This window comes from Sorex fumeus, unplaced genomic scaffold, assembly GCF_029834395.1.
Source record: "Sorex fumeus unplaced genomic scaffold, SorFum_2.1 ptg000122l, whole genome shotgun sequence".
NCBI lineage: Eukaryota > Metazoa > Chordata > Mammalia > Eulipotyphla > Soricidae > Sorex > Sorex fumeus.
The window spans coordinates 14,274,150-14,294,594 of record NW_026606179.1 but is presented as its reverse complement, the minus strand read 5'-3'; the positions used below and the strand labels follow the sequence as shown (position 1 = coordinate 14,294,594).

General features: G+C 64.1%; 2 protein-coding genes across 7 annotated transcripts; one reads left to right on the top strand and one right to left on the bottom strand.

Moving 5' to 3' along the window:
* The first annotated feature begins 4 nt into the window (after window positions 1-4).
* Window positions 5-16,370, top strand: CLASRP (CLK4 associating serine/arginine rich protein). Of its 5 annotated transcripts, none has more exons than XM_056135510.1 (21): window positions 5-66; window positions 1,563-1,690; window positions 7,919-8,016; window positions 8,230-8,331; window positions 8,412-8,491; window positions 10,049-10,133; window positions 10,784-10,932; window positions 11,534-11,630; window positions 11,904-11,982; window positions 12,066-12,139; window positions 12,690-12,731; window positions 12,822-13,037; window positions 13,156-13,446; window positions 14,370-14,633; window positions 14,731-14,770; window positions 15,019-15,079; window positions 15,166-15,224; window positions 15,303-15,349; window positions 15,960-16,042; window positions 16,128-16,152; window positions 16,236-16,370. In XM_056135510.1, exons 2-21 carry the CDS (start codon window positions 1,592-1,594, stop codon window positions 16,276-16,278), a joined length of 2,034 nt encoding a protein of 677 aa, XP_055991485.1. In that variant the 5' UTR covers window positions 5-66; window positions 1,563-1,591; the 3' UTR covers window positions 16,279-16,370. The 5 variants fall into 5 exon arrangements, 3 of the variants coding, with proteins under 3 accessions (XP_055991485.1, XP_055991483.1, XP_055991484.1); XM_056135508.1 differs by having other exon boundaries at window positions 12,819-13,037; XM_056135509.1 differs by lacking the exon at window positions 5-66 and adding an exon at window positions 242-388 and having other exon boundaries at window positions 12,819-13,037.
* A 442-nt stretch (window positions 16,371-16,812) lies between these two features.
* Window positions 16,813-20,445, bottom strand: ZNF296 (zinc finger protein 296). 2 transcript variants are annotated; one of them, XM_056135518.1, is made up of 3 exons: window positions 20,128-20,445; window positions 19,804-19,953; window positions 16,813-17,798 (listed from the first exon to the last, which is right to left on the bottom strand). In XM_056135518.1, the coding sequence occupies exons 1-3, from the start codon at window positions 20,396-20,398 to the stop codon at window positions 16,813-16,815; spliced, it is 1,407 nt and encodes a 468-aa protein (XP_055991493.1). In that variant the 5' UTR covers window positions 20,399-20,445. The 2 variants fall into 2 exon arrangements, with proteins under 2 accessions (XP_055991493.1, XP_055991492.1); XM_056135517.1 differs by having other exon boundaries at window positions 19,804-20,055; window positions 20,209-20,445.

Genomic DNA, 20,445 nt, shown 5'->3' with positions numbered 1-20,445 from the left:
GCCGCCCACTTCCGCTTCCGGTGCGGGCAGCGCGCTAGCGCAGCGGTGGGAGGCGGCGCGGAGCCGGTGAGTGCAGGCGGCGGCCCGGGACCTCCTGGCCGGCGGCGGGCGTCCGCGCGGCTCCGCACGGGCTTCGGCGTCCCCCCGAGCTGCGGTGAGCCCCCGCCTGGCGCCGGCCGCCGGTCCCGCACGCTCCGTCCCCGCCGCGGCCTGCCGGGCCTCGGGCCGCGCCGCTGCCCCCGCCGCGGGCCGAGCTGGTCGGGGCAGGCCGCGGCGCCCGCCGCCGCGCCGGGACCCGCCCCCTGTCAACAGAACTTCGCGGGACCCCAGGGCCCGACCCGGATCCCGGCCGCCGGCACTGCCCAGCCCAATCCGCGGCTCCTCCCAGGTCTGGGAGCTTCTCCCCCCTCAGCTCAGCCCCCCCCTTCGCCTCTGCTTTCCTCGGCCGCCCCCAATTTAGATCCTTTCTTTAGCGCTCGGCCCTGCCCTGGTCTTCCCCTCACAGTCTCCCCCCCTCCCAGGCGTGCCTGCGAGGCTCATTATCCATCCACGCCCTTCACGTGTCCCCAATTTTACGCACCCCACGCTCCAGACCACTCCGCGCAAAATAACTTTTTTTTTTTGCGGGGGGGGGGGGCGCGTCCAGCCGTTTTGGGGGCTTTGTCCTGGTTTTACACCCAAGGGATCACTTCTGGCAGCGTTCCAGGAGGGGCACCATATGGGATGCGGAGGATCTAACCGGGGCTGGCTGCGTGCGAGGCAGGCGCCCTACCCCGTGTTGTACCATCGCTCTGGTTCCTCCGCAAAATGCCTTATTCCTCTCCCCGTCTGCATCTCCCTGGCTGTGCAGCCTATCCCCGCCCGCGTGGTTGGACCTCCTTGGAGCCAGTTCTGTATTTCTCCTTCCCGGGAATTAGCCCCAGATGCTGGAGTGCAGCCTCCACACCTTGTTCTAAATGCTCCCTGGGCAGGAGAAACAGTATAAGCACTAAGGTGCATCTCACCCCGTTTAGATCCTGACCCAACATATGGTCCCCTGAGCATAGTCAGGAGGAATTCCTGAGCACTGCTGGGTGTGGCCCCAAACTTTCCCTTTTTCCCAAAAAAATAATTGGGACCAGAGCAATAATAGAACAGCCAGTAGGATGCTTGCTTTGCATGCAGCTGACCGGGGTTCAATCCTCAGCACCCTTATGTTTTCCCTGAGCCAATCAGGAGTGATTCCTGAGTGCAGAGTCAGGAGTAAGCTCTGACTATCACTGCGTGTGGCCTGAAAACCCAAGACTAAAAAAAAATACCATAGGGAAAAGAAAAAAAAACAAAATTTCTTCCATTCTGCCTCCCTACCTGATTCCCGCACCTGGAACCCAGCACAGCATTTTTCCAGGCTTACACTCCCCCTTACCCCCCCCCCCCCCCCCCCACACACACACACACTTCACTTTCAAAACGCAGGGGAAGGGATCAGGTTCTGGGAGGGGGGAGGCTCTCTGGGCCCCCCCGCCTCCCGCCTCCCCGGGCCCTTCTTGCCTTCTGCTTGTCTGACCTTCCTCCTCTTACAGGCGGAGGCCCTGGGCTCGGCCTCTCCACCATGTGGCACGAGGCTCGCAAGCATGAGCGGAAGCTTCGAGGCATGATGGTGGACTACAAGAAGCGGGCGGAGCGGCGGCGGGAGTACTATGAGAAGATTGTGAGTCCTGCCCTCCAGTCTCGGGGGGCTGCTGGGGCCCCCTGTTAAAGTTGGGGCTTGGAAACATGTAGAGGCTAGATCTAGTTTTCCCAGGCAAAATCCTTTTTCAAGCTCGCTCTTTTCTTTTGTCCTGGTTGTTGTGTTTTTTTTTTTTTTTGGTGTTTCGGCTACACCTGGCTCTTCTTTCAGAGATCGCCCCGGCTGGACTCAGGGGACCATAATGGGGTGTTATAGGGTGTTAGGGATAGAACTCTAGAGTGGGCTACATGCAAGGCAAGCGCCCTGCCTGCTGTCCTATCCTTCTGGCGCTTGCCTTCCATCTCTTGAGTTGAATCTCTGGGGACGCCTTGCTTTGTTTTCGGGGGGGTTTCTGTTGTGGCTTGTCATGAGGAATAGGCCGACTCTGAGGCCAGGGCCGGCAGGCGGGAAGGAGGAGGGTCTCGTGTGGCTGCTGGCCGGCTCATTGTGTGGGACCCACCTTGCTCCCATTGGTGACTCTGACGTCTGCACAGTCGGGACCACAGACAGATTCTTGGCACCTTTTCGAGAGCATTTATTAGAAGCAAACACACAAGCTGGACGACAGAAAGACCCCAGTGTTGGGGGGTGGAGATGGGGTTATCCGGACGGGATTCAGGAAGGACGATTGCCCCCCCCCCCCTTGTTCCTGCCTTTCTGAAGCCTGAGGTGGGTGAGCACGTGCTCCTACGTGGCTGTTCTGTGTGGGGTGCTCGTGCTTGGGGCGTTCAGTTGGGTCCTTTCTCTGGCTGCTTCTGGACCCGAGACACCCAGGGAGGCTGGGCAGGTGGACCCCCACCTGGGCTGGACCTTGTGTTGCTGGGCCCCGCCTCCTGACACCCTGCTTTCAGGCCCCTTTCTCTCTGGCAAACCCTGTCCTGTTCCTTTGTCACTGCGATGCTGCCTCCCCCTGTCTCCTGGCATGTGACACCAATCTTAGCCCCTGCAGCCACCACCCTGCTCCAGCTGCTGCTCCTGTATTCTGCCCCTCTCCGACCAGACCTTCTCTCCTGGTGGCAGGGAGAAGGGTCTTTCTCCAGCACAAAATCCACCCTGCCTTTCTCATGCTCAGATCTGGGGAGTGGGGCGTGGACTCCCAAGCACCACAGCACCACCCTCAGGGCCCTGCAGTCTGGCACCAGCCCTCCCTCCCCCCCCCCCCTTTCTCTCCCCCAACCCTCAAACTGCCCCCCCCACGATAAAAATCTGGTCTTCTTGCTTCCAACAGAGGGGGATTCTTATAACTCAGGAGGTATGAAAAGACTGTCTCCCCAGAATTTGCATTTATTGTGTTCCTGGGCATAAATCCTGGAACCTGGCTCTGTGCCCTGAGCCCTAGCCCCTGGCCTGGGCACAAGTCCTTCGCATCCCTCTCATCTCGGGCTTGTGGCTCCAGCTGCCGATGTCGCCCTGTGCGGCCTTCCCTAAACCTCATGACTGTCCAGCATCACCCCAGATGCTGGCTGACTGAGCTTCCCATCCTTCCCTTCCATGGAATCCCGTGCCCATCCTGTCCAGACTGGGGCCAGCGTGGATTTGGGTCATGTCTGAATCCCAGGGTCAGGCCAGCGAGGGAGGTTTGACAGGTGAGAGACAGAGAAGGGGAGTGGGGCAGTTACTCTTTGATTCTTGGTATTTGTTTGGATTTGAGACCAAAGGAGCCCAAGCCAGCCAAAGCTGTGTCCTGGACTTCCTGCGTGCAGAACCTTTGATACCACCTCCCACCCCGCCTGCTGTTGCAGTGGCCGCTTATGCACCCAAGAGGGGCTAGAGTGATGGAACAGCAGGTCACGCCTTTGTCTTACATGTGGCTGACCTAGGTTCAATTCTCAGCATCGCAGATGGCCCCCAGAACACCTCCAGGAGTGATTCCTGAGTGCAGAGCCAGGAGTAAGCCTTGAGCAGTGCCAAGTGTGGCCCAAAAATCAAACAAAAAGTAGACTCCTGGAAAAGTGAGAAGTGCTCACTCCTGCAGGATGGCAGCTCCCCTCCCTCAGAGGGCATCATCTTGTCCCGAGACTGGACCAGACTGGCTGGGCTTTCAGAGAGACAGCCCCCAGGGTGCGGCTTCCTGCAGGGAGATGGTGCCAGTGCTTGGGTAGGAACGGTGGCTCTTGTAGTGGCTTCCAGGTGCCAGTCCAGCCCCGGACCTCTCCTTTCTTTCCCTCCTTTGGTACCCTCTCTGTCCTTTTTTTTTTTTTTTTTTTGGCGTTTTGGGTCATACCTGACGATGCACAAGGGTTACTCCTGGCTCTGCCTCAGGAATTACTCCTGACAGTGCTCGGGGGACCATATGGGATGCTGAGAGTGGAACCTGGGTCAGCCACTTGCAAGGCAAACACCCTGCCCACTGTACTATCGCTTCAGCCCCCAGCACCCCCTCTGTCTTGGGGGTGGGGGCCGCACTGGTCACTGCCCAGGGGTTGTTCCTGATGCTGCTCAGGCACCTGGTATGCCGCAGGCCTCACTGGCCTTGCGCTACTTTCCGCCTGCCTCCTGGTAAGTTTTTTTTCTCGTGTTCAGTAGCACCCTGCCTTCAAGGTTCATTCCTTCTGTTCGGGGGCAGCGTCCCAGTGGTGGTTGATGTTGGTCATAGAAGTGTCCCCTGTTGCTGCAGCCTCCCACCAGGCCTCTCTGACTTCTCTCTTCGACTTCATACTGCAGAAACCGGTGCTGAGAGGTGAAGGCCACGTGGACAGCAGGCAGATAGCAGACAGGCAGGGCCTTGGGCTCTGGCCTGAGCCCTCTGGGTTCAGATTCCAGCTGCTTCTGGTCTGAAGTGTGGGCTGCAGCGTGGGCGGGCCTGTGGGCAGGCCCATTGTGTAAGAAGCAGCTTGACAGACAGGTGGTGGCCAGATAGGCTGCAGCAACAACTTTGGCACCTTTGCTTTTTAACCTCCGGTGGCAGGGCCTTAGCATGGTGGGGAGGTGCGGCCGACCCAGGTTCGATCCCCGACTTCCCATATTGTCCCCCTGAGCCACGTTAGGAATTCTTGATTGCAGAGCCAAGAATAAACCCTAAGCACTTCCAGGTGTGGTCCCAAAGGCCCCCCTGGCCCCCCGCAAAGAGCTAAAAGCCCAGTGGTAGTATGTCTGCCTGGGGCCCATTTGTCCCTCAGCGACCCCCACCTTCTCATCCCAGCAGGACCTCCAGGTATCGGGGGGCTGCCAAATTGTGGCCATTGCGCCTTTGTTCCAGCCAGCCAGGAGGAATGGGTGGGGAGGCCCCTGTGCCGTGGGGGGAGAAGTTGGGAGTGTTTTCACCTGACACCTCCCCTGCGGTCCTGCTGGCCAGCATTTGGGCCCTGCTTGGCTGCCACAGGGGAGGAAATGGCTCAGACTGTGCTCACTGAGGGGCGGGTTGTCATCCTGGGCAGAGGCACCCCCGACCTATTCGGTCCTGGCTTGTCACAGTCAGTGGGTCCCATAGAAGAGTTTCTCCCAAGTGAGGTGAGGAGGCTGTCATCCCCAGCATGCCGCCAGGCCCCTCAGAGAGGCAGTCGCAGCCTTGGGGGCTCCTGGGGATTGATAATAGTTTGCATAAAGAAGGTGGATTTTGGGGCCAGAGCCATAGTAAAGCAGGGAGGGCGTTTGCTTCGCAGCTGACCCAGGTTCGATCCTGTGGTCCGCTCCATGTGGTCCTGAGCTCTGCCAGGAGTGATCCTCAGGCGTAAGCCCTGAGCACCACCAGCTGTGGTCCAGAAACAAACCAAACAGCAGATTGCTGTTGGGGCGGGGTGGGGGCATGGGACACAGGAGTGAGCGCATGTTTTCCTTGGAAGGGGAGCGGTGGGCCAGGGTAGTGTGGGGCAGCCGCAGGGTGGCTAGAGTTGGGCCACTCAGCAGGCTTGGGGCTCTCCGTGTTTGTGGGTGCAGGTCCTGAGCTGTTTCTCCCTGGGGATGGCGATGACCAGTCCCTCTCACGGGGTGACAAGGAAGAGTTTCAGGCGCAGGACGAGTGTCTGTGGAGTCCTTTGTGGGCCAGCCTGTATAAACAGCCGCTGTCCCTGGGAGCCTGCGTGACCCGCCTGCAGATGTGGCTGCCGGGCAGTGCTAGAGACTGCTGTCTTCTGCCCGCTCTGCTCCTGTTGTGCTCCCTGCCTGTGCTTCCTGCCCCCACTCCCCACCGCACAGCCCTCATTGTTCGGGTTCCAGCCCAGCCTCCCTCCTCGTTGGCTCCTTGCTGTAAGAGCTCTTGGGGACAGAACCAGAACTTCAGTTGGTGTAAATGCGGATCCAGCAGGTCTCAGCATGGAGACCCCAGGCTGAGCTCCTCCCCTTCCCGCCCCTTCTTGCCTGGGCTCCCCAGATCATGGCCATGTGGGGGGGGGACTGACTCCCCATTCGGGGTTGCTGAGGTGTCCTGGCATAGGGCCCCGCCCCCACGGCTCTCTGTCCTTCCTGTGCTGTGGTGTCTGGGTGCTGGCGTTTGGGATGGGCCAGAGAGATGGCAGCAGACACCACGGACTTTGCGTGCGGGAAGCCTGGGTTTGATTCCCAGCGCCACGTGGTCCTCTGAGTTCTGAGCCAGGAGTCGCCCCTGGGATGGCTTGGGTGGCTCAGAAACCCACAATGAAAGACTGGGGCCCCGTCTACTCTCAGGCTTGCGCAGTGCTGCCGGGGCCGCCCATTCCCTGCGAGCTCCCACTCTTGGCCCAGTGCCTTTCCAGGAGGTGGCACTCACTCCGACCCGTGCTGTGGGCGCTCTGGATTGTGCTCAAGCCTGCTGTGGACCAGCACTGTGGTTGCTGGCAGGGCAGGCACTTGGCTGCTCTGGCATCTGGTGCCCCTCAAGTCCTGAGTCTGTGTGCATGCGTTTGGGCCACACCTGGTGGTACTTGGGAGTGGCTCCAGTGGTACCTGGTGGGCCATGTGGTACTTGGGTGGTGTGGTACCTGGTGGGCTGTGTAGTGCTTGAGGGGGCCGTGTGGTGCTTTGGGGGACAGTATGGTACCTGGGGGGAGGTGGTACCTGCAGCCGGCACGTGTAATGTGACCCCTACTTGTGGAGCCAACTCCTCTCTCACTGTTTTATTTTTTTGGCCACACTTGGCTGTGCTCAGGGCTCGCTCCTGGCTCTGCAGGAGTCACGGCTGGCAGTGCTCCGGGGACCCTATGGGGTCAGCCATGTTGCGCTCCAGTCCGTCGTGTCCCCTCAGCCCCCCCCCCCCCCAAGTCCCCGTTCTCACTGGGGAGGTTGCTGGGGTCCAGGTCCCACCCATGCTAGCTGTGCGCCCTGCGTGAGCTTCATAGATCGACTTCTTCACGTTGCCCCAGGCTGTACCTGGCAAGCCCCGTTCCTGGGTGTCTGTGTGGTACATTTTCGGGGTCCTCACTTGACTTCAGGAGGGTGGAAACCTTAAAGGACCCTGTGCCCTTGAGCAGCAGTGCCAGTGCCCGCTGCTGACTCTGGATCCTGGTGATTCCCGGGCCTCCCATGTGTTTGGGGTTCCGGCCCTTCCCCTCTGTGCTGTGTTGGGAATGGGACCCAGGACATCCCTCAGGTCCGCCATGTGCACTGTCACCGTGCCACTTCCTTGGCCCAAGCACTCCTTCCTCTCATCCCCGTGTGTTTTTTGTGGTCATGACGGCTTCACACACTTGGTTGCCGTGGCGGGCTGCCAGGGACGGGCTTGGACCCGAGGCGTCCGCCTCACCCTTGGGTTCCCTGTTGTTGAGTGCGGAGTGTTTGGCTGGACCCAGGGCCTGTTCTCCACTGTTTAGCTGTGTGAACAGTGACCAGTGTGTCAGTGGCCCTGTACAGTCCTGGCTGCTGAGTGACGTGTGGGTCCATGGTGAACTGTGGCCCCAGTGGCGGGCCTGACCCCAGAGACCGTCGCGGCTGTGTGATGCTCTTAGGTGGCTCCTTTTTCTTGTCTATTGTGTTCTGTCCCCCTGCACCTCCCTGCAGGAACCCCACTTTCCTGTGTGTGCCTTCCCCGGCCCTTCAGCCCAGTGCCCACATCTATTCTTTCGAGTCATGGCCTGGGGTGAGCTGGCTTGTGCCGCCAAGGGGGATGGTGCTCCCCTGGAGCCCACCCCCGGTGACCTTGGTCTCCAGCCTGGCCTGTGGTCCGGAGCCACGGCGGCAGGGTGCTCAGCCTGGCTGACTGGGATCCCTGCGGGGAGGCTGGGAGGCAGCTGGGCTGAGCGCCGTCTCTGGAGTGCTGGAGGGTCGGGTGCAGTGGTGACGCCCCTCCTGTCCCTGCAGAAGAAGGACCCAGCGCAGTTCCTGCAGGTGCATGGGCGGGCATGCAAGGTGCACCTGGATTCCGCCGTGGCGCTGGCTGCAGAGAGCCCCGTCAACATGTGAGGCTGAGGGCACTGGGACTGGCCGAGGCAGGGGGCATGTGGGGAGACGGCGTGGGACTGTCTGGGGTGATGGGACTCAGCTCAGTGGCCCTGAGATGGCGCCAGTGTTCCTGCTGCTGAGCCTGGGGCCTGGGGGTGCCTCTTGGTAGCGCCCTGGGGAAGAGAGGACCCGGGGGACCCTCCAGCCCTGGCTCTCCCTCCCCATTCCAGGATGCCCTGGCAGGGGGACACCAACAACATGATCGACCGCTTTGACGTCCGCGCCCACCTGGACCACATCCCCGACTACACCCCGCCGCTGCTCACCACCGTGTAAGTGTCTGGCTGGCGCAGCCCCCCCGGGGAGGGGTGCCAACTCCCCATCCCTGACCCCTGCCCTGGCCTCCCCACAGCTCTCCAGAGCAGGAGTCGGACGAGCGAAAGTGCAACTATGAGCGTTACCGGGGCTTGGTGCAGAACGACTTTGCCGGGAGTGAGTCCTCCCCCTGGGGCAGGTTCCCTGCAACCTGGGAATGGGGTCCAGTTTGGGGAGAGGGAAGTCCTTGCTACAGTCTGTCTCCCTGTGGCCTGTACCTGACTCTGCTTGCCTTCCCTGGCCACATGGGGGCCGTGGAGGTCCCCAGTGTCCTTGCCCACCCTGCGGGTTCTTGCCAAAGCCTCCCTAAAGCCCACAGGTGCCTGGTCTCCCTGTCTCTCCCTGTCTCATCAGCTTCTGTCTCACTGTTTCAGGGGGCTCATGCCTCACCTGCAGCTTCCGGGGGGGGGGGTTGCTTGCGCCCTTCAAGGCAGTGGGGACACTTCATCCTACAGACAAGGGTCCCTTCTGGGGCCAGAGTGATAGCACAGTGAGGAGGGCGCTGCCAACCCAGGTTCAATCCCCAGCACCCTATAGAGGCCCCTGAGCACCACCAGGAGTAATTCCTGAATGCAGAGTCAGGAGTAAGCCCTGAGCATCTCTGGGTGTGACCCCCAAATAAAAACAGGCAAGGGCCCCACATGTCAGCTTATTTCTGGGGCTCCCTGTGCAATCTGGGGAAGAACGGGGCCCCGCAGAAAGGGGCTGTGCTGTCTTCATTTGTCGTGGAGGGGGCGAAGGCTGCACCTGGTAGTGCTCAGGGCCTGCTTACTCATGGCTCTGTGCTCAGGGGGGAGGTGCCGGGATGAAACCAGATTGACAGGTACCAGGCAGGCTCCTTCCCCACGGTTCGTCCTCTCCAGCCCCGTGTGAAGCCTGGCCTAGCCCACTCACCTGCCGGGCTCCCTGTCCAGGTTGGAGGTGTGGAGGTATCTCAGCATGTAGAAATCAAGCTGCTGGGGGCCCGGGACAGATTCTATGCGGGAAGCCAGGATAGTTCATCTCCAGCGCTGTAGACACAGAACCGGAAGTGGGCCCCAAATGGCCAAAATTGTAGTAAACTTAAGCGAGGACTTAGAAGCAGGAGATTGGGCTTTGCTGGCACCGTCTTCACCAGAGACAGGGCCATGACGTGGGTGTGTGGGCAGGATCTCTCTCTCACCTGCCCTTCCCTCACCCAGTCCTCATGAGACCTCAGTGGTTACACTGTGCTGGTGGGGGCAGTGAGCCAGCAGAGGCCGGCCACGGGCCCTGCGCCCCCTAGGGGCCAGGAGCAGCCACAGCCTTTGCCATGGACCTGGCTGCTGCCACTGGGGCTGGAGGGTGGGCTGAGGAGGGTGGAGGCCCACGTGGAGGAACTTCCCAGGGTCCCCGCAGCAAGCGGGTGGGTGTCTGCTGCAGGGAAGGAGAGAGGTGCCTCGGCCCCTCACAGTGCCCCCAGAGTTGGGCGGTGGGTGAGAACCTGGGGGCCCCAGGCTCCGCTATGTCTGAGAGGGAAACTGAGGGACAGGACTGGACTCAGGAGACCTAGCGCAAGATTGTCTCCTGCTGCTTGGCTCCCAAGGCTGGGTGTGTTGTGACCTCTGCCCTGAGCCCTGTGGGGGGATTCCCTGCTCTCCTGCCCCATCCCTGAATTCCCGATTTCCCATCAACCTTGTGTCCTGGCTCCCCCAGTCTCCGAAGAGCAGTGCTTGTACCAGATCTACATCGATGAACTCTATGGGGGTCTCCAGCGGCCCAGTGAGGAGGAGAAGAAGAAGTGAGTGGGCTGGGGGCCAGGATGGGGAGGGGAGAGGGAGGAGCGAGGGCACACAGTGGGGTCTAGGGAGATGGGGGGTTCCTGGATGTCTGCTCTCCCCGCCCTTCAGTTGCCCTCCCTGAGCTGCCACTCCTGGCGAGGGCTGGGTCGGGTTTGTGTATCGTTTCCCCCCTCCCTGTGCAGCTGTCGAGTCCAAGTCCCTGGAACAGTGAAAAGGGCAGAAGGGGCCTGGGACTCAGACCCCAGAGCAGGAGCCCCCCCGAGTCCATTTGCAGACCTAGCATTGGGGGAGCAATTGCTTCTCCCCATTTGGTCCCTCTCTGCCATCACCCCGGCCCCTCTGCACCCATAGTCCCAGTGTCCTGCCAGCCCCATAGCCCTCAACCTACTCTGCCCTATATGGGTGAAGAATTCCCAGGCCTGCTGGGAGTTCTTGGCTCCCCCTGACTCCAAACTCTCTTCTGGGGTGAGGCTGGCCCTGGAGAGGCCGCCCGGCCTGCCTCCCAGTTCAGCAGCACGTGGGGATCCAGTGTGGGGACAGTGTTTCTTGACAGCTGGGCCTGCAAGAGGAGGCAGCGGGTGGGGCGGTGGGAAGGTCTCGGCTGTGCCTGCCTCTGGCACTGCCCCGGCTCACGGCTGCCCTGTGCCAGGCTGGCGGAGAAGAAGGCGTCCATCGGCTACACCTACGAGGACAGCACTGTGGCCGAGGTGGAGAAGGCAGCTGAGAAGCCTGAGGAGGAGGAGTCCCCAGCTGAGGAGGAGAGCAACTCGGACGAAGATGAGGTCATCCCCGACATCGGTGGGGTCCCCTCTCTGCCCTCTCCCCCCGCCCCCCAGCAGCCCCCGGGCTTCGGTTCTCTGGTCCCTCACCCGCCTGGTGCTCCCTGAGCTTAGAGCCACCTCCACCCTCCTCCCCCGACCCCCTCCCGCCTGTGCTGCCTGTGCTGAGGGTGGCTCCCGGAGGCGCCCCGCCCCGGCTGGCTCCCACCCTATTTCTCATCCGCCTGGACCCTCACTGACGTCCCACCTGCCTTTCCCTTGGTGCGCCCCCTCCTGCATGTTCACACATCGGTGCCCCTACCCCCTGGCACCGTCCTGCTTCCCTCCACAGCCTGCCCGTGCCCCTGCTTCCTTCTTCCTTCTTCCCTGCCCTCACCCCCACTTGTCCCCTTCCCTATCCCCCTGGGGCTTCCCTCAGCACCTTGTGCCTGCCCTTCCCCGTTTGCTGCCTCCAGCCCGGCTTGTGCCGGCTAGGGGCACCCAGGTGAGCTGGTTGGTTCCTTCTGCGGGAGCTCCCAGTGGTGGGGACCCCCGCCCCCCAGTCCCTCTCCGGGGCTCGGCCTCGGCTGCCCTGTCTTTCTTTGCGGCCATGGTCCCTGACGGTGTTTCTCTTGGTGCAGACGTGGAGGTTGATGTGGACGAGTTGAACCAGGAGCAGGTGGCTGATCTCAACAAGCAGGCCACCACCTATGGCATGGCGGATGGCGACTTTGTCAGGTGCGCAGGGCTGGGTGTGGTGGGCAGCGCCCCCTAGTGGAGGCCCCAGGCACGTGCACGGGTTGGTGCAAGTGGCCCGAGGGACAGGGTTGGTTACTGCTCTGCTCCCCAGAGTGCTGGGTTTTGGTTTGCTTTCTGGCAAGTTCTGGGTAGCTGTGCCGGGGGTGCTCGCTCTGCAGTGCCCAGTGCTGGGAGCCCCAAGGGCTGCCCTTGGCTTCCTGCCCCCGTCCTCGGGCTGCCTGTGCTCTCCAGTGACCTACGTCCCCACGCCAGGATGCTCCGGAAAGACAAGGAGGAGGCCGAAGCCATCAAGCATGCAAAGGCCCTGGAGGAGGAGAAGGCCATGTACTCGGTGAGCGTGGGGCCGGTCGGGGGGTGGGCTGAGTGAGGGCGTGTGCCTGGCCCGGCCCCCTCAACAGCCGGGCACCCCTCTAGGGCCGTCGCTCCCGGCGCCAGCGGAGGGAGTTTCGCGAGAAGAGGCTTCGTGGACGCAAGATCAGCCCCCCCAGGTGGGACCCCAGGGCCAGACTTGGTTGATAGGATGGGGGCTGGCTGGGATGAGGGCACCCTTCCTGCAGATAGCACCCCCTGTGGGGCTCCTCAAGAAAAACTGAGCGGCGGGAGGGACCGGGAGGGCATGTGCTTGCCCTGTGCGGGCGGGCACCCACGGGACCTCCTGCTCCTGCTCCTCCCGCTTCCTTCCATCCGGGACTCGGTCCAGCTACGGACGGACCTGGTGGGCCTGTGGGACGCCTCGGGGGTGCCACTGCTCTGGGCCCCTGCTCCCCTGCCCCCATCGATAGGTTGTTCACGTTGTGGGTGACGGCGGCTCTGTGACCCCTGAGCTGGTGGATGTGGTGGCCCAGCCTGGGTTCCACGCTGTAGACCATCCATGTGCCCTGTGCCTGGCTTTCTTGCTGGGGCATGTGGCTGCACAGGGCCAGGCGGGGCCCCCCACCCATGCTGGCGTCCGGCCCGTGCATCTCCTCGAGGGCCGTGCCTAGCTCCGAGCCTGCCCCGTCTCCAGCCCTCACCCTGCTCCTGTCCCGTCTCCCGCAGCTATGCCCGCCGGGACAGTCCCACCTACGACCCGTACAAGAGGTGAGTCCAGGGGCGTTGCGCCTCCCTCCCGGCCGAGCCACCCCCCCTCCCGCAGGGAACCTGACTGGCCTCCTCTTGCGTGCCCAGCAGGTCACCCTCCGAGTCCAGCTCCGAGTCCCGCTCGCGTTCACGCTCCCCCACCCCGGGCCGCGAGGAGAAGATCACCTTCATCACCAGTTTTGGGGGCAGTGATGAGGAGGCTGCTGCCGCCGCTGCTGCCGCCGCCGCATCAGGGGCCACCGCAGGGAAGCCCCCTGCACCCCCCCAGCCCGGCGGGCCCGCACTGGGACGTAATGCCAGCGCCCGGTCGGTAACGCTCACGCCGCCCGCCCTATGCCCGGCCGTCGAGGGGTTGACCCCGGGGCAGGGGGGCCCGCGGGCCTGGCCCGCGCTGACTGACGGACCCTCCGTGCCCCGCCTGCAGCCGCCGCTCCTCCTCCTCTTCCTCGTCCTCCTCCTCTGCCTCGAGGACCTCCAGCTCCCGCTCCAGTTCCCGCTCCAGCTCCCGCTCCCGCCGCGGCGGGGCTTACTACCGCACTGGCCGCCATGGCCGCTCCCGCTCCCGCTCCTGGTCGCGCTCGCGCTCGCGCTCCCGCCGCTACTCGCGCTCCCGCAGCCGTGGACGGCGGCCCTCGGGGTGTGGGTCTCGGGACGGCCACCGCTACTCCCGCTCCCCGGCCCGGCGCGGGGGTCATGGACCCCGCCGCAGGAGCAGGTGCGTTGGGGGGGACCCAGCCCCGGGAGGTACAGGGGCTGCCACTGAGAAAGGCCCCACGAGGTGGCAGGTGGGGGTGCCCTGCTGCTCTCAGGGTTGGGAACTGGAACTCCCGTCCCAGGGGCTTCCCAAGGCAGGAGTCCCTGTGCTGTGGTGCGCAGGGTGGGTGGGGAACAGCTCCCTGACACCCCGGCGCGACTCAGCCTGGTGGGGGCTGCTAGGGGGCTCCCTTGCCCACTTTCTCCTGAGGGTTTTTGTCCTTTTTCTCCACTTGTCTTGAATTTGGGGCCGCGCTGGTGGTGCTCAGGGCTTGCTCCTTGCTCTGCTCTCAGGAGTGGCCCTCTGGTGGTCCTCGGGATTGGACTGGTGTTGGCCGTGCGCCAGCCTTCACCCTGTGGGACCCTCCCCCCCGCCACCCCCCCCCCCCCCGCCACCCCCCCCCGGGAGGTTTTTGAAGGCCCCATCTGGTTTGCTCACTGCTGGAGTCTGAAACTCTTGGGCAGCCCAGCGGTCAGCGTGGCCACTCGTTCTAGCTCCAGGTCATTTCCGGCAGCCTGAGCGTGTGGACAGGAAAGGGCTATGGGGGGGTATCGTCGGGCAAACCTCAGATGTTCACCCGAGGGCGCCCCTAGGACAGTCCCTCCACCCTCATCCTGTTTGTCCCCGGACTGATCTGTGGGTCTGCTGCAGGCGGGGCGGGGGCAGACCCCGGCAGGCGAGCTGGAGGGGCAGGTTTGGGCCCTGTGTGGAAAAGGGGTGCTGGCCAGAGGGCGTCTAGCGTGGGCAGCGTGAAGCCACCCCCCCCCCCCCCCCCGGCTGCTGTGGTCAGAGGGGAACCAGTGTGTAGGGCAGGGGGGACAGCAGCCAGGCAGGGGGGAGCCAGAGGTGGCCCCGGAGCCTCACACCCGCTCCCCCCACCCCAGGAGCCGCTCTCGCTCAGGGGACCGGTACCGGCGGGGTGGCCGTTGTCCCCGGCCCCACAGCAGCAGCCGGAGCCGGAGCAGCTGGTCCCTGAGCCCGTCCCGCAGCCGCAGCCTGTCCCGCAGCCGCAGCCCCAGCCAGAGCCGCAGCCCTTCCCGCAGCCGCAGCCCCTCCCGCAGCCCCACCTGCAGCCCCTCGCCGTCGCCCCCGAGGGAGAAGCTGGCCAGGCCGGCAGCGTCCCCCGCCGTGGGCGAGAAGCTGAAAAAGTGAGGGAGTGTGTGACCAGGGCTGGGGGCCGGGGCACACCCCTGGGGCTGATGGGGGCCACAGCCCTGCCTGACCACGCTTCTGCCCCCGCCCCAGGAACGACCCTGCCGCTGGTAAAGAGACAGGAGCTGCCAAAGTCAGTAAGAATTCGGACTCGCCCGTCTAAGTCCCACAGCAGCGGCAGTGCCCGAGAGCAGGGCCCGGCGGGCCTGCAGGGGGGCCGGGAGGGTTCTGCCCCGTGAGAGCCCCGCCCCTCCACGCTGGCCCCTGGGGCTTTAGCCCTGGGCACCCACCCCCACTCCCCAGCGGGCATCCCAGGCTCTGGGTGAGGCGGGTGCAGGGGCTCGGACACCCACCCCCGTTCCTGCCTCTTCCCCTCCCCAGCCCAAGCTGACGCCCCAGGAGAAGCTGAAGCTGAGGATGCAGAAAGCCCTCAACAGGCAGTGTAGGTGCCCGCAGCTTGCTGGGGTGGGGGGTAGCTTTGGGGCATGAGGCTCCTGAGGGCACCCCTCAGCCGTGTGTTCCCCCCAGTCAAGGCGGATAAAAAGGCGGCTCAGGAGAAGATGATTCAGCAGGAGCATGAGCGCCAGGTGAGGGCCCTGGGCGGGAGCCTGGCGGGAGAAGGGGGCTCAGAGAGGCGCGACAGCCCCTCATTCCCCCTGTCCTAGGAGCGGGAAGACGAGCTCCGCGCCATGGCCCGCAAGATCCGGATGAAGTAAGACCCCTGCCCCCAGAGTCCTGCCAAGTCCTTCCCTTGTCCCTAATACCTACGAGATGCCCCCCCTCCCCCCACACACACCCCTGCAGAGGCCTCTGACCAGCCTGCCAAGGCCGCACCCCAGCTCTGCCCTTGGTTTCCTGCAGGGTGCTCACCCCACCCCTGCCTGGCCAGGCTGTCCTGCCTCGCTCCTGCGGCTCCAGCTCAGGACCTGGCTGCTCTGCCTTGGGTTTTTGTCATTGAACATGGTGAAGTTATATTAAAGTGAAACCATTTTCTCTGAAAAAGTCAGAAAAAAGCTGCAAGCATCAGTTCTAGCATGGAGGTGGGGAGTTCCGGGCAGCTGCTTCCGGCCTCTGGGAGGCCTGGGGGAAGTGGGGGGGCAGGTGTGGGGAGGCTGAGCCAGGCCTCCTGCCTGCAGCCCGGCCCCCGCTTCTGACCAGTAGCCTATGTTGTTCTGTGCCCTGGCCAGCCTGGGCACGTTGGGCCCACTTCCTGGCACACTGGCCCTTGGCCCTGCAGATCCCAGTCCAGCCAGTCCCACACTGGGGATGGTGGCCTTGTGCGGAGCCTGTGTGCTCACCCCTGGGTGCCCCCTACCCTGCAGGGAGCGGGAGCGCCGTGAGAAGGAGCGAGAAGAGTGGGAGCGTCAGTACAGCCGCCAGAGCCGCTCGCCCTCCCCCCGCTACAGTGAGTGCGGGGGTGGGGTGTGTACAGAGCCAGGGGACCCCCAGGGGCACCCCAACCCCCCCTCACCTGCCTCCTTCCTTTCCAGGTCGGGAGTACAGCTCTTCCCGGAGGTGAGTGAGCTGGGGACACCCTCTCCCTCGCTGCACCCCTCGCCTGCCTGCGGCTTCACAAATCCCTCCCCTTCTCTCCTCAGGCGCTCGAGGTCCCGGTCCCGCAGCCCCCATTATCGACACTGAGCAGAAGAGGGGGGCCGGGGAGGCCGGGGAGCAGGGCCGAGGGCCGAGGCTGTGAGGCTGCGAGGGTTCCCAGTGAAATAAAGACTATTTAATTCCCACCCTGCCTTGTGTCTGCTACCTGTGGGGACAGGCCCGTGCCCCTCAGCGGGGCCTCGGCGGGAGTCCCGCCTGCCCGCGTGGGTGTCCAGGGCGGCCAGCGGGGCAGGGCCGGTGGGAAAGGGCCCGGTGCCCAGCCGCCAAGGCCGGGCCAGGACTTTGCCCAGGGCCTCTGGTGACAGGCCCAGGCCTCTGCCCGGCCTCGCCCTGGCCGGGAACCGGGAGCGCGGCTTTCTGTGCCAGTCCTGTGGCGCCGCGGGCTGGCCTCCCCTCACCCCTCACCCCAAACCGGTCTGCCCAGCCTCCCCCCACCCCGACACCCCAAGAAAGCCAGAGTGCAAATGCAGGTAGTCAGGGGGAGGTTTTACTGGGGCGGGGGGGATGGACAGGGTTTCACATCAGGGCGCCCGGGGTGGGAGGAGGGGCGCGGCCTGCAGCTCAGGCTTCCCCAGCCACCTCGGGGTGCTTCTGCCGCAGGTGCTTGTCCAGAGTGGCGCGCAGGCCGAAGGGCACGAGGCAGTGCGGGCAGGGGAAGCGCGGGCCGTCGGCGCCCAGGCCGTGCATGCGGCGGTGCCGGTTGAGCTTGCTGCTCTGCGCGCAGGCATAGGGGCAGAGCTCGCAGGCGTAGGGCCGCTCGCCGGTGTGCGAGCGTCGGTGCACGGTCAGGTTGCTGCTGTTGGTGAAGTGCTTCCCGCAGAATTCGCAGCTGCCGCCCGGCCCGCGGCTCTTGCCCCCGGCCTTGGGCGCCTTCTTGGGGGATGGCTTCTGGGGCTTGGCAGGGTCCATGTGCTGTTCCTGGGGGGCAGTGCTCCAGGCATCCCCGCTGGGGCCTGCCTGAGCCCCCAGCCCAGGTGCCCCGGGTTCCTGGATCCCTGCCGTGGCAGCTGCCCCGGCCCCTTCCCCGCCATGGGGCTGGAGGGCACTGGCCGGGGCAGCGGCGTGGGCCGCGGGCTCAGGAGGGGCCGCGGCCGCCTGCTCCTGGCTGGGGGGCTGCGCTGGGCAGGGGCTCAGGGCCTGTGCCTGCCGGTGGGTCTTCTTGTGGCGGTTGAGCTTGCTGCTCTGTGCGCAGGCGTAGGGACACTGGTCGCAGGCGTAGGGCCGCTCACCCGTGTGGGAGCGCATGTGGACCTTGAGGTTGCTGAAGGAGCTCAGGGTCTTGGTGCACACCGGGCAGGTGGGGCTCCGGCGTCCCAGGCTGCTTGGCCGCGGCACCTTGACCTTGATCTCGGTCTCCGGCCCTGCCACGGGGGACACGGCAGCGGCCACCTCAGCCAGGCTCAGCAGCGGGGCCTCAGGGCTCTCGGGTTCCGTCTGGTAGATGGACAGTCCATGGTCCCACTGCACGTGGCGCAACAGCCTCCAGGCACCGGCGAACTGGCGGCCACAGCGGAGGCAGCTCAGGACTTTCAGGTCCTCGGGGTGATCTGCAGAGAGAGTGGGAGGCGCTTAGGGGGCATCCCGGAGAAGACAGCACCCCTGTGGATGCTGCTGCCGCCCAAGGGGTGATTTCTGGGCTTGGAGAGCTCCGAATGTTTGGGGCTCGTGGGATCCAGGACCTGGCCGGAGAGGGACAGGCTTGGGCTTCCTGCCCGAGCTCAACCGGGTCTTCCCTGACTCCCTGACATCCACTGGTCCCCACACCTCTCACACAGCAGCGAAGGGGCAGAGCTGGGGTACCAACCCAGAAACAGGGAGTGCAAGGCAGATTGTGCACTAAAAAACAGCATGTGACCCAGGAGCTCGCACAGGGGTTGAGGTTCTGGCCTTGTGTGCAGCCAATCCTTCATGGTTCCATCCCTAGCACCACAGGGGGTCTCCTGAGCACAGAGCCAGGAGTGGGCCTGTGCACTGAAGGGTGTGCCTCAAACCCAGACAGACACACAGAAACAGCTTCCCATCATCCCCGCATCCCTGTCTCCAGAGAGCGGGTCCAGGTCTGGATGGGGACAAGCTTAGAAGCCACACAGAGAGTGACTTAGTTCCCCGCCCTCTGCCCGGACCCCAAATGATAACTCCCCAACCTGGTGTTTTGTCTAGACTTGAGGTTCCCAGACCTGTTTGGCTTACGGAAAAAAGGGCAAACCTGCCTTCTTCAAGGAATTAGCAGGGAGGGCCCCGAGTGGCCCCGGAAGCCCCCCAGGGAGGGGCATGAGGCATATAGCCTTCCGGGCCTGTCCTCTCTGGCCACTGTCCCTGTGGCAGCTTCTGGACCGGCTGGCCCTTCAGTTTCAAATCCTAGCCTGGGGGCGGTTGATGGATGCAGAGAACCCAGGGGTAGTGTATAAACGTTTCAAGGCCCCCAGTTCTGAGTCCTGCCTCTGAGCTGGGTAACCCTGGACAAAAAATACAAAAAAACAAAAATAAAAACAAACAAAAAAACGCCCCATCTCGGAGCTTCACTTTCCTTAGTGGCTAGAATCTGGGGACCTCAGGGGCCTTCTCCTTTTGAAGGCAGTGTGATGGGGAAGCACAGAACCAGGACCAGGCTAGCTGAGCCCTCGGGGCTTCAGTCCCCTTAATCCTGTCCCAGACCTGCTAGGCCTGAGAGGCCACACCCCCTGCCCAGCCTGGCCTTAGGCACTGGGCTTCTCAGACCCTCTCTCCAGGGAACCCAGGGCAGGTAATCCATTTCTCAAAAAACCTCGGAGGCTGGGAATGGCACCCTCCTAGCAGAACTGCTTTGGATGCATGAGGCTCTGGGTTCTAATTCTGGCACCCAAAGGGAAACAAAAAGATATGCAAAAAAAACCCCAAACATCTAGAAAGACCCCACGGAGCCTGGAGGCGCCCCCAGCCCACTCAGATGCCCACCCTGGAAAGGCATCTTAGGTCCTGCCTGAGAGAATGGACTCAGGTGTCCAGCATGGCCAGAGACCTGACTCAAACCAGGGGCTTCCCAGCAGGCAGGCCTGGGAGAGCCCCTGGGGGGGGCACACACACTACAGGCACCCCGCTTCCCGGCTGACCAAGGGGCACCCCTGGGCCCGTCCATCGGAAGGAGCAGAAGTGGGAAAGAGGCAGCAAGTGGTAAAAATCTTCCTCCCAGCTGGCCTCTCTCCAGGCCACTGCCCTCCCCAGAGGTCCTCCCCGCTTACTGCCACCCTGGTCCAGCCACCTGGCCAGTTATTTCTGGCCAAGGGGAAGGAGAAGTGAAACCAGATTTGGGGACTCGAGGGGGGCGACGATCATGGCAAATCCCCAGACTGGAGCTGGCCACACCCTGTGGGCGGCCCTCCCTGCCTGCCCGGCAGGCTGGCCCCTGCCTCCACCACCCCCTCACCACTAGTCCCAGCCCTGGGGACAGGGCAGGCCCTGGCCACGCCTAGGCTGCACCCGAAAGGGGAGCGAGAAAGGGGAAGTACAGTCGCTGCCCGCCGGTCCAGCTCGGCCCCTTTCTCACAGGAAGCCGGGCGCGGCCACCGCACTTACCTGAGTACTGGCCGGGGCTGGGGCCTCTGGACAGCTGGCACCCCAGCCTCTTGTGGTCCATGAAGGCCGTGATGGCCTCCAGCGGGAAGGCCTGCAGGCAGCGGCCGCAGGTCAACAGATCGGGGTGTTTCTCGGTGCAGGGCTGGCGGTCTGCAGGGAGGAAGCGGGTTGGTGAGCACCGGGTGGGGCCAGGATGAGGGCTGGGGGTTCCGAGTGGCCGCGCACGCCGAGGGGCGGGGGGAGGGGCAGGGGGTCGGGGACCGGCGAGGGGGTGGTCCCCGCGGGGCGCGGTGCCACGGGTGGGGAGGCGGGGCGCGCGCTCACCGAAAGGGCTGGCGATCAGTGTGGCCCAGCACGGGTCCCGCGCGTCCGCGGGCTGGACGGAAGCCTCGGGCTCCGGGTAGCAGAAGTAGGGTTCGCTCCTGAAGCTCCCCGGCGCGGGCGCTTCCTCCAGCGCCGGGGCCTGCAGGGGCCGCGCGTCCGGCTCGAGCTTCACGTCGATGACGAGGTCCGGCATCTCCAGCTCGTCGTCCGAGCTGCTGGCGGGCTCGAGTTCCACTCGGCGGGGCATGCAGCCGGCCTTGCGGCGGGACATGAGTCGCGGGCGGAGGACGCGCAAGCCGTGCGCGCTCGGACCGCGGC

Bases quoted from the DNA above. Each gene is read 5' to 3' on its own strand.
- CLASRP (XM_056135508.1), top strand. From the start codon at position 1,592: ATGTGGCACGAGGCTCGCAAGCATGAGCGGAAGCTTCGAGGCATGATG. The intron at 8,332-8,411 runs GTAAGTGTCTGG...GCCTCCCCACAG, and splicing joins CCGCCGCTGCTCACCACCGT to CTCTCCAGAGCAGGAGTCGG. The intron at 12,140-12,689 runs GTGGGACCCCAG...CGTCTCCCGCAG, and splicing joins CGCAAGATCAGCCCCCCCAG to CTATGCCCGCCGGGACAGTC.
- ZNF296 (XM_056135517.1), bottom strand. From the start codon at position 20,398: ATGTCCCGCCGCAAGGCCGGCTGCATGCCCCGCCGAGTGGAACTCGAG. The intron at 20,056-20,208 runs GCTACCCGGAGC...CCGGTCCCCGAC, and splicing joins CAGGAGCGAACCCTACTTCT to CCCCTGCCCCTCCCCCCGCC. The intron at 17,799-19,803 runs GTAAGTGCGGTG...CTCTCTCTGCAG, and splicing joins CAGCCCCGGCCAGTACTCAG to ATCACCCCGAGGACCTGAAA.